Genomic DNA, 12,927 nt, shown 5'->3' with positions numbered 1-12,927 from the left:
GGTATCTTCGGAAAACAGTAAACTAAAACTGCTGGTTCGAACCTCCAAAGCCAACCTTAGTAATCGGGAAACGATGTACAGATATGTTTTTCCTTCTGTTAAATATAATAAGACATGTTGAAATGGTATTAAGTGTAGAAAAAAGTAACATTGAAATACTTAATGATACAATATTTCGAGACTATGTATTCACACTCTCGTTTCGTCGTTGTGATTTCCATACGGAAAAGAGCATTTACGTATGAGCTCAGTTATATTTCAGAAGCAGCTTCCGAAAAGCGGTCATATTAGCTCAGTGGTACACCACCGAGCGCTTAAATCGTGAGTTCGATACCCGTTCAGGTGAAATTCTTTTATGATATTCTACTTTCCTCAATGCATGAAAATTATGTAAAATAGTTACATTACAATTGATCAGTTGTATATATCAGTTGAATATATATATTCATATCATCAGTTGTATATATCAGTTGAATATATATATTCATATCATTTCACGACATAAGTAATTCTTATCTTTAAAATATAACATCTGAGGTATTCACAGAACGTCGGTGTGTTATGTGTGAATATTGAATACAAATTTAAAAAATCGTGTAATAGCAATAAATAAGTTATGTAATGTATTTATTTGCAGCTACTTTCATCGCAGATAACTTCTCAATATTCGCATTACAGCATTTAGGTAGAGCATATCGAAAATCGGATCGTGGTCCAAGACAAAAAACTAGCTAGCCCCAAACTGCCACGCAAGAAATTCGCGAATCGCAAAAGTAAAGTGAAGAGATTGAGAGCGGCAATTCCTTAATCGCTCTCTCTCAACTATCTCTTATCTGCATTTATACACATAAAAGTGTATGTATGTATGTTCCAACATAACTCATGTATGCCTAGAGCAGGGTTTCTCAACCTGGGAGTCGCGGCCCCTAGGGGATCGCGAAGATAGGCGGAAGAGATAAATATAGTTAGAATCTAATACCAGAAATTATTTTTAAATATTATTTTTAATTTCGTTCTGATAAGCATACTTTTATTTTTTATACACACTGTAAAGAACAATAAAAAATAAGTCTACTGAACATTTTCAAAGGGTGTAGAATTCGTGTTACTATTCGGTTCAAAGTCTCTTGTCGTCGCGAATTCTGTCGAGAAATTTGAAGCTTAAAATATACAAAACGATAATCATGCCTGTTGTTCTGTATGGTTGCGAAACATGGTCGCTTACTCTGAGGGAAGAACATAGACTGAAAGTATTTGAGAATTAGATCCTTAGACGAATATTCGGACCCAAGAGGAACGGGAATGGGGAATGGCGGAAACTTCATAACGAGGAACTACATAATTTATACGGTTTACCCAACATTGTTAGGGTCGTCAAGTCTAGAAGGCTTAGGTGGGCAGGTCATGCAGCTAGAATGGAAGAAAGTAGAAACGCTTTCAAAATCTTGACTGGAAGACCAATCGGAAAACGACCATTAGGAAGACAAAGGCGCAGATGGGAGGACAATATTAAGATGGATCTCGCTGAGATAAGAATACAAAGTAGAAACTGGATCCAATTGGCTAAGGATAGAAGTCAGTGTAGAGCTTTTGTGAACGCGGCATTGAACCTCCGGGTTCCATAGGCCATAGAGTTAGTTAGTTAGTAGAGTTGTTTAAAAATGAATTTAAATCAAAGAGGTATGATATAAAACTAATGAGAACTGTATATAGAAATACTAGAAAAATACACATGCAACAAAACCTGCACATTGAAATACAATTAAAATTAAAACCTAATGAGATACCTAAGCATGGTGTAATTTCACTAGTGCAGCAATATCCGGTTCAATCTTCATGACGAACATTATCAAACCATTTTCAACTGATAAGCGATTTCTTATCTTTGTTTTAATGTTTACCCTAAAAAAAAAAAAAAAAACACTTTCGCACAAGTACGATATAGCAAATGGAATTATTACTTTTAAAGCAGCAATCCCCAGACCAGGATATTCTTCTCTCCTCATCAGGCAGAACTTGTCCAAGTCTTCGTTACAAAAAAACAGTTGCAAAGACTTGTCGCATGATCATTCTATTATTTGGTCAAGAAGTTGTGGGCTTAGATCGGATACGTTAATGGCCTCTTCAATGAAGGAGTTTAACATCCATCTTGAACCAGCACCTTCGTTATTGGGAATATAGATATTACAGTTACTGTATCCACTGTCAGTGCCGGGCGCCGAAAAAAGGGGCCACACATTTCGGAGGAAGTGTGTTACTCATGTTAGGAAAGTACATGTGCACATGTGTAAAATAGAAGGAAAAAGGTAATAAAATGTGCTCAAAATTAAGGAAAGGTAGGGTTTATTTTGAAAATGTTATTGAGCTTCGTGCCAACCATGGTGGCGCTTGGTAGCTAGTCTGTCGACGTCACTCATATATACGGTGACATCGTACTATACCGTACTCTCGCCCCGGGCACTGATTTTCCATGGCACTGTTCACTATAAACAAAAAAATGGATTCTACTATTATAGAAATAGGTATGTTAAAAATCTCACACAAGCTTATTATAAAACAAATTATAAAAGGGTCGCTGGCAAGAGCGTGTGATAAAAGGGGATCGTGATAGGAATTAGATTGAGAACCACTGGTCTAGAGTAATTTTAACCAAATTTCTTATAGTTTCAAAAAGATTGCTATCGGGTTACCTATGGTGAATGGGAGGGGGATACATATAAAAGATTGCTAGAAAATGATCGATATTAGATTCATAGTTTTCGGGGTCGCTTAGATAAATAGTTAGACTTTCAATTTCGCTTAACTCCGATTAAGCTCTCATTAGTAGGGATGGGCACGAACGACTTTTCTTTGAAACTCGACTCGACTCGAAACAGACATCTTTGAGGTCTACTCTTGGACTCGGCGCGAAAAATATCTTCCAACTCGACTCGGATTAGAGTCAAGTCGAACCAAAACGAGCCAAATCCTGTGTGTAGTCCTACCTAGACAATACATAGACAATAATTATTCTATCATCAATTATAATACTATTACTACAAATAATAATAATAATAATAATAATAATAATAATAATAATAATAATAATAATAATTATTATTATTATTATTATTATTATTATTATTATTATGACAACACCGTGTACAAACATGAACAATAGATGGTTAGTAAAGGAATACTAAAAGCTAGTTGACTGCCGACGTCGGTAGTCATGAACTCTACAAAGCAAAGACATCGTTCATTACTCTATGCTGTAAGCGTCGGTGGACTACAGATGGTCAACTATTGACCTCTCGCCAGAAATTGGTGGCCCCGCAGCGACGATCCGTGGTGGCCCAAGTTCCATTTTGAAAACTTTACCACCAGCAGCAGAGACGCGATGAAACGCCAACGAACCACAAAATTACTCTCTCAAAATATGTCAAAATGCCTATATGTGTGATTTGTTTATATTTAGGTGAATCAAAAAAACACAAAACAAGTACCCGGGGTGGACGCAAACTATCAATATTACGATTACTAGGCACGTGTTCTCCTGACTTCCCCACGGAAACGATCATAAAAAGCTTGGTTGTTGAAGGATAAATCATTGACGTCTTAATTTAGCCAATCAGACAAACCCCTACATCTCGAGTTCTAGAAGGTGATACCGTGAACCGTTTCAGATTTATTGCTTCCTGGTGGAGTACTATCCATGAGCAAAATTTGAGCATAATAGCCGACATGCATCTTCGGTGCCTCTTATATTTAGTACAATTTTAACCAGAGATGGTGTGGGTCAATGAAAATTTGATCCACGACCCACCATGACCCACTATCACCCACCACCCAAATGCCCCATTGGCCCACTCTGACCCATCAACCATCGTGATCCACTCTGACCCACCACCAACTATGAACCACTCTGAACCATTGCGACCAACTCCGACCCACCAAAACCCATCGACATCAACTCTGACCGATGGCCCACGTCCTCCTCTCCATTGACTAAAGAGGTTACACTTGTAATAAAACAAGACTGTAAAATTATCACTTATCGGAGTTTGAATTTCTACCGTCAATGGCTCAAGCACCTCTCTGTTACAATACTGGTGGGTCTGACCTTTACGATATATAATGGCAAAGTGTTTCTCATCTTCCAAATTAAAATGAATTTAAATTTATCATATATAATTATTTCTTTGTTGCCTTACAGACACATTTCAGTAGAAAATAGGGTGAAATTTGAAAGTTTCAAATCAAGGAAAAGTAGACCAACGTAAAAAAAAAAAAAAAAAGAAAAAAGAAAAAAAGAGAGAGAGAGAGAGAGAAACTAATTTTCTATATAATTAAGCATGCCGTACTAATTGAAAATGCCCTTGTAATTAAGTTTAGAATACAAATTTTATGGCCATTTTTCTCTAACTTTATGGCTTGATTGCCTTATGCTCGGAACGCTCCATATATTAAACACCAGCTTCAGCAATTATAAATAGAAAGCAGTGGGTATAAAATTCAAAAAGAACTTTAGTTTGCACTACTCAATTTGTTTCTCAACTAATATCAATCGTTTTCGATTATTTTTACAAATCAACCCACTACCAATTTCCAATATATGAAAATGCACCCCCGTCCCCCCGCTCATAAAATATAATTTAAAAAAATGCCAGGACATATTCTCTTTATTTTTAATAAAGAGTTATATGCTGAATTTCAGCTCTCAGTTGAACGGCTTGTAAGATACTAAATTTTTCGCAAAAATTCGGACTTCTACTCCCCCTAAGGATATGTATTATAATGAAAGTGACACGCGTATGGTAACTTCCCAGTTGGGAATGGAGCCTGATTATATACCAAACGTCAATTCATTTGACTTTGCAATTTGACCGTGATGATTACGCAGACATAGTTACTTTCAATTTTTTATGATACATATCCTTATTTCATATGTTACAGATGATTCAAAAATATTTTTTCAAGCAGTTAGCTCCTCTAGAATCTCACAGGCTGCATCCCAAAATCCAACTCCTACTATCCTATGACAATCCAAAAGTGACTGAACTTTTTTTATTAGGAACAAATGACAAAAGAAAAATGGAGATCTTGAAAGTAAAATGTAGAAAAGCTCGGTGCCCCCAATAACTACATATTTCTCCACCCCTTCATCCCGAACTTAAAAATAAAACTTAATTCGAATATGGTTAATTAGTGAATTTATTACAGTTAAATTCCACTCACTACATGCTACAGCTACAACTATGTAACAAAAAATAACAACTGTGAAACATGTTCTGAATTACTATTAGATTTCTTACGCTATTATTAAACATATTAGAATAGTAAAAGAGGATTGTTCGTGAAATAGTATATTTGCTCTCGATTTATAACTTTTTCATACGGAAAAAATTAAAATATTATTCAAGTTTTAAACTTTGCACTCTGCAAATATGTTGCCCTCTAGGCAATGGGACTAATGTGAAATGTGGACTAATGTGGACTAATGGGAAATGCTGCACTGTTAGCGGCCCTGAAAACTTACGATTCGATTCTAATATCGAATGATTTCGATATCTTTATGTCGCTACGTAACCACCCTGGGTGCTAATGGAAGCTTAATTGGACTTGAATTGAAAGTAGAACTATTCACCTAAGCGACCACGAAACTATAGATTCGATACTAATATCGACCCGTTTCTAGCATTTTTGATATGTATCCCGACAGTACTCTTTTTCCAGACTGTAAGAAATATAGTTAAAATTGCTCTAGATATATCAGAATTATGTTGAAATACACACATAAATCCACTTTTATATTGTGTATAAATAGAGAGTGAGCGAGCGAGCGAGCGAGAGAGGGCGACTCAGAGCATCACCACCTCCACATTGCAAAAGCATATATCAGGAATTGAATTGAAAAACTATGTAAAGACTTTCTGCTGTGGCATGCTTCATAAGGACAATTCCAGTCTGCTCACGTGACCTTTGGGGTTCATGAATTTTTTTTGCGAGCGTTCCGACTTTGGATTCTCTGTTTATACCTTCTGTTTATGCATCGAATAACTTTTCAAGAACATAAATGACATTCTGTATTATGAATGTTGAGAATTACCCTCTATATGACAAATAGCTGCAAATAAATACACTACATGATTTATTTATTGCTATTGAACGAGTTTCTTAACTTGTATTTACATCCTCATATATAATACCGATCTACTGTGAAAATTATCTCACAAGTAACACTTCACATCGTTGCTGCCGGTCTGACGCTAAACTATACATTTTCGGAAAGCACTAGTCCTAAATAGGATAACTACACAGTGCGACGGTCAGACGTTGCCGCGTTCAGGACTTATGGAGCGTCAAACATTAACATGGGGTTTATGAGAGTAACCATAGCAGTCGTATTATTTCATGCTAATTCGTCTTGCATTTGAACTCTGTGCTAACATGTGTGTTGTAGCAGTCGTATTATTTCATGCTAATTCGTCTTGCATTTGTACTCTGTGCTAACATTTGTGTTGTTTTTGTGTTTTTTAGGTATGCGTTGTAAGATGGATCCGAAAGTGGTCGTTTGGGCTCTGGTGGCCGAGATCGGGACAAATGAGCGCAATCCAAATTTGGAAGAGCAAAGGATGGTGGCACACATCAAGTCTCTTTTGACCAGCGGGATGGAAGTCGTTGAAGAGATTCGTACGCTCGGCTTCGGTGACAGTGATGGTGACCAGGGGGACGGAGACATGGATTTTGGAGACGAGGAAGACCAAGAGCAGGAGGATGCAGAGATGCCTTCGTCATCGCAGCAGTCTCATACGTCTTCCGCATCTGGCTCATCAGCGTCAGAATACCTGCCCTCTCCTGTGAAGAAGCCGAAGTTCCAGGATCAGCCTCCAGAAGACTCCAAAATGACACCAGAGCAGTGGCGCGAGTACAAGGCAAAAGCCTATGCCTACTGGACGGTAAATCCAAAAACAGGTAGGCCTTGGAACACAAAGACCGGTCGTGCTACCCACTCGACTCTGCAGAATCAGTTCAGGTATATTCGGAACATTGGCGTGCTACGTCACTTTGGGGCAACACAAGGCAAAGATGACAAGAAGACGCTGATGGCAGAGATCAATGAGGCAGTTCGGGGCATGTTCGCGGAGAAACAGCACACTGCTATCATTCACGATCGAACGTTGCGAATTTGGGCTAGGCAAACAGCTAATGAACTGGACCCTAACAAGAGTCTCAAGTTCAAGGCATCACCGTCTTGGGTGTACAGATTCAAGAAGCGCAACAACATCGTGGACCGTGCAATCACCCACAGGGTCGGCAGGACCTGGCAACTGAAAGAGTTGGACTTGCAGCAGCAGGCTGATGCTTTCGTATTAGCGACTCGCGAGCTCATTGCAAGCGAAAGCATCCCACCAACGCAGGTTGCCAATGCAGATCAGAGTAGCTTCAAGAAGTTGTTGCAGAGTACTCGCACTCTCCGTACCAAAGGAACAACAGTCGTGCGAGCGGTTGTGGGATCCATGAGCGCAACAACCCACAGCTACATGATCATGCCCGTGATCACCATGGCCGGAGAGATTCTGCGGCCGATGTATGTACTGGTGTCGGAACCAAGTGGAAAGTTTCCGGGAAACAAGCCTGCAGATCCACCGAACATCAAATCATTTGCTGGCAAAACGTCCAACATGAACAGGGACGACCTTAAGGACTTCTACGAGCAAGTGTTCTGGCCAAGCATGCCTGATGATCGGAAGAAGATCGTTTTGCTATTGGACTCGTGGACTCTGAACAAGGACGACAATCTATCGAACGCACTGAAGCCTGCCGACGTTGCGTTGCACAAGAGACTGATTCCTGGTGGTTGCACTGGAAAGATTCAGCCTTTAGATGTGCATTTCTTCCGTCAGTACAAGTCCTTTGTACGCTTTGTGACCGACACACTGGCCATGGACAGTGTCATGGATATCTGGCATCGCGATCGATTCCTGGCACTACAGTCGTTTTCACTCTACCAGTTCAGCGCACCCCGATTCAAGAACCTGATCCGGTACGCTTTCCACAAGGCTGGCTATCTGGACGAGGAGCCGGGAATGTGGATCTCTCCGCACGAGTACTGCTTTGACTCCCTCGACGAAGGTGACGTGTGCTTCACGTGCGGCGAACTACCGTTCGTCAAGTGTGCACACTGTGAGCGCACTCTTTGCATCTCTCATGCTCTGTTCGACGATTTGCACATTGATTGTACCCTTTAACTTACGCAAACAAGTGCTCAATCAGACAACGTCGATTCAAACGTCACAAACCTTGTGTTCTTCTTCGTTTCCTGTAACTCTCATAAACCCCATGTTAATGTTTGACGCTCCATAAGTCCTGAACGCGGCAACGTCTGACCGTCGCACTGTGTAGTTATCCTATTTAGGACTAGTGCTTTCCGAAAATGTATAGTTTAGCGTCAGACCGGCAGCAACGATGTGAAGTGTTACTTGTCAGATGTTATATTTTAAACATAATAATTACTATGTTCTGCAATGATTATGTTATATATACACAACTTATGTATTCTAATGTAATTATTTTATATAATTTTTCATGCATTGCGGAAAATATAATTTTAAAAAAAGGATTAGCCTAGACGGGATTCGAACCCTCAACCTTACGATTTGAAATCCGACAGCTTACCGATGAGCTAACACAAACTTCTAGCGATGTATAACGGATCTCAAGATAATTATGACATTCATATCCATTACAAACGCCGTTTCTGTTCTACTTTGACTTTTATTTTAGTACTCAGGCGATAATTATGTTCTATTTCTTAACTTTGAGCATTCTTTTACATATGGAAAGATTCTTTAACGTATTTAAATGTTCCATTACGTATGGAGAGCTAAATGACAAACAAGCATGTGCTAACATTAAAAAAAAAGGTTTCGAAATATTGTATCATTAAGTATTTCAATCAATGTTGCTTTTTTAAACACTTGGTAACAAGTCTTATTATATTTAAAAGAAGAAAAACACATCTGCAAACTTTTTCCCGATTGCAAAGGCTGGCTTGGAGGTTCGAACCTGGCTTACTTTTTCCCGAAGATACCCGAAGCTGGACTTAGAAAATTATTGCCTCAAAACACCAGTAAAGAATGCGCTCAACCTTTTTGAGACAAGGTGTACCTCGAGGAACATTCTTTACACATGATCAGTATGTACTTGTGTTGGGTGGGAGGTTTTACTGTATAAGCTTTTCGGTAACGATTAACCTTATAATTATGCAAGAAACAAAATTGTGCACACACTCTGTATCATAATACTTGGAAGCCTGATACAGACATTTAAGGATGTAGTTAAATTCACAAACTCATTTCACGCAGTGTAATATAGAACATTATCACTTCGCCCCCTGAAACACAAAATAACAACATACGTATAAAATAACTGCAAAAGTAATTCCAGAAGATATTAGAACTTACAGTTTGCTGATGTGTCAACTGCACATTTGTCTTTAGCTTCAATTTCAAATTCAAAATTTTGTTTGACTTGACTTAAACTTGTATCGAAGTTCACTAGAATATGTCCTGTGTTGTTCACCATAAATGGAGATGGCTCCTGAGCACTTAATGGATTTGTGAAATACTTTGTTATTTCAAAGGAGATTAAATCATTAAAATCTGGATCATAAGCCTGAAATAAATTGAAATTACATTAATAACGAAAAAATGTTTTAATTGTAATTAAGAAACGTCCGAAAGTGAGCTGCTACCATTTGACAATGAATGCAATAAATACAATACGATACAACACTCTATATTCTCATTAAAAGAATTGATCTCTTGAAAGTTTCCACACATAACACGAAGAAATGACAGAAACCCATTGGTAAAATCTATCTTATAGGGCCCATACACGGTCCACGGTTTGTGCAAACAAGGCTGTTTGTGCAAACAGTTTGACAGTGTATGGTGCTGTATGAACTGTTTGCGCAAACGTTTGTGCAAACTTTTTCCACTTCGAACTCGTTCAAAAATTGTTTACATGAGCATGATGTTTGCGCAAACACGTGGACCGTGTATGGGCATGTTTGTGCAAACACGAGCTTTATTTCCGAGTAAGAGGCCTAGTGTACAGACGCTTATTTCTTGCGCTATGGCGTCAATGAATAGGAATCAAGAATTCTGGAGAAAATTTATTGAACTTTATGGAAATTTACCTGAACTGTGGAAGGTAAAGAGTGAAGATTATAAAAACAGGAATCTGAAAAATGCGGCATATGAGAAATTGGTGGATAAAATGAAGAAAGTAGATTAGAAGGCGGATAGAGAGTCAGTGAGGAATAAAATCAATTTTCCAGAATTTCATCACATGTAGTTGAATCCATTCGTAAATAATTTTTATAGTCCACAGTCGAACTTATCTCAAGTTCGGATATTACCTAGGTAAATTTTGATAATTAAACTTAGACCGTTTCTTGAACCACTCTTTCATCCACACCCTCTTCCGTTTTGGTTTCGCAGGTCTTTCCGCTTAAAAACCACAAGCAATTACTATCGCTAAACGAGCTGCTTCAGTGGACATGTTTACGCGATCAAACTCAAAATTGAACTGAAGTTTGTGCAAACAGCTGAACCGTGTATGGCCGAATGTTTGCGCAAACATGATGTTTGCACAAACCGTGGATCGTCTATGGGCTCCTTTATATTCGATACCTGTTTGAACTTCTAAAACCCACCACGAAGGTAATATAGGCTACACTTTCTACCATTTTGATGGTTGTGATACTTCCAGCTTAATTTACATCTTCGAATGCACTCATAGTTCAGCCTTCTATATTGGCCAAACTCTAACTAGTCTCTTGATTCGCTTCAATAATCACCGATACTCCTGTACAGCAAATTATTTATCACTTGCAGGGCCGGCCCTAGGCCATTAGCCACCCCGTGCAATGGCACCATTTGTTACTTCCCCCTTTCTCCAGAAAGAACAAATCTTAAAAGTCAGGATTTTAAGTATGCTACTTCAGCATGAACAACGAAGGGGAGGGAAACACCACTCGCACTCAGAAAGGCCTACAAACACTACAAATACAATCTTGTTGTGGCTGTTTTTTTCTTTAAATAATAATCTATTATGTTAGTGAAAGATAAAGAAAACACATCTGAAAGATGATAACCTTTTTTATAGAATTCAATATCGAGCTTCAATCTCAATATACCAGTTTGTAATTCCAGTGCAACTAGCTCTTTTATCTTCATTTCTTGATTTTTCTTCTACATCTGTTAAAAAAAAAAAAAAAAACTTGTTTCCACCTTCAATAATGAGGAACTTGATTGTGGCAAAGACAATACTAGCTTTCATATCAGAACTGAAATAACTAACTAAATGGAACAGGTGCTTGAGAATTGAGTTCTTGCATTTGACAACAATCAAGCAAATTTATGTTGGGATTTATTTCACCATTTGCTTTAGTACTGTTCATGTGTTCATGCGACCTAAACATGATTTATAAATGTAGTATTCAAATTGAAGATCAGCTTAGTCAATTTAACTACCATCATCATGAAGTCTGTTTCCAACAAGAAATATTTATTTTAAGTAATATAGTTATGACAGATTTTGTCGCCCCTCGAAAATTGCTACCCCGTGCAAATGCACGTGTTGCACATATGGTAGAGCCGGCCCTGATCACTTAACTTACTTGTCTTTAGTAAATTTTGACTTACATGTTCCAAAATGCATGAACTATAACAGTACTACTTGACCACATTTTTTACATAAATATCCTCGAAACTCTTTCCCCACACTGCGTCATTATACCCCAGAAAGAGATAGGAGAATACAAGCATGTTATAATACACAGGATTTACCCATAACTATCTTTGTCCTCCTAACTGGATGAAGCCGAAAAACAAGCTAGAATCGCTAAACCTGATTGGCTTCTCTCTTTTCCGTTATTAATGTTCACTCACAACATTAGGTTCTTTGTATGAGCATATGCAGTATTTATTGCGTTTATTTTTATTTAAATCTTCGCTTTACCGTTCAAAATGATTACATATACAGATTACGGACCAGTGTTCATTACCTTCAATGGAGTTTGCGCTTCTATTCTCGTTGAGGTTTGTGCTTAGTCTGGTTTGGACTCACATCCTTCAATGAGGATCGCAGAGGCAGTAAGTAGCCTCTTTAAAGCTCGTGCTCACTAATGTCGTTGGAGCATGTGCTTACTTGGAATCGGACACTCCGTAGGGCTCACGTTCATTGATTTCAACTGGACTCGGCTCACTACCATCAATGGGGATTGTGTTCAATGACGTCAGTGGGGCTTGCACTCAATTGTCCTCGGGCTTATTACCTTCAATAGGGCAAGCCAGGGATGTACACAGGAATTTATTTCGGGAGGGGTCTAAAGCGTTTTGGGGGGTCCAAATACAATTTGAGGCTAAATTATATGAAGATTTCTAAAATTGCCCTTAAAAGTAGACTACATTTACAAAAATGTCAGGATTTCGGGAGGGGTCCGGACCCCCAGGACCTACCCCCTGCGTACGCCCCTGGGGCAAGCGATCACTATTCTAGTCGAGGTTCTCCTTAAATCGAGCTCGGGCTCACAATTTTCAATGTGGCTTGCACTTTCTAGCCCCCTTGGAACTCACACCCTTTTAGGGCACGCGCTTACTTGCTCACATAGCACAAGTACGTCCACGGGATGTCCGAGACTGAGCCCGCAACGGACGAAGGGACATCCCGTGATTATCCGAATGTGCTCCCGGGACATCCACAGGATTTCCGCGGGAGATCCAGATGTCCGCTAATATCCCGGGATACGGTATATTCAACGGGACCACGAAGGGATGTCTATTGGTTTTCCCTCGAACCTCCTGTCCCATCTGGGACGTCCCGTGAACATCCTACATGGGAATCCTTCAGGACGTCCTATGCAGGACGTCCATGGCA

The 12,927-nt window shown here is 39.0% G+C and overlaps 1 protein-coding gene across 1 annotated transcript in view; it reads right to left on the bottom strand.

Moving 5' to 3' along the window:
* The window catches only part of LOC145661881 (cadherin-AgCad1-like), a 233,881-nt gene that overhangs the window by 38,820 nt on the left and 182,134 nt on the right, over positions 1-12,927 (bottom strand). The window contains exon 24 of the mRNA XM_081727223.1: positions 9,447-9,657. Within this exon, the coding sequence (XP_081583349.1) occupies positions 9,447-9,657 (211 nt within the window). The remainder of the gene's footprint in view (positions 1-9,446; positions 9,658-12,927) is intronic.

This window comes from Thermobia domestica, chromosome 10, assembly GCF_964235325.1.
Source record: "Thermobia domestica chromosome 10, izTheDome1.hap1.1, whole genome shotgun sequence".
NCBI classification, from domain to species: domain Eukaryota; kingdom Metazoa; phylum Arthropoda; class Insecta; order Zygentoma; family Lepismatidae; genus Thermobia; species Thermobia domestica.
Note: the sequence above shows the minus strand (reverse complement) of the source record. Positions and strands in the feature narration are given on the sequence as shown.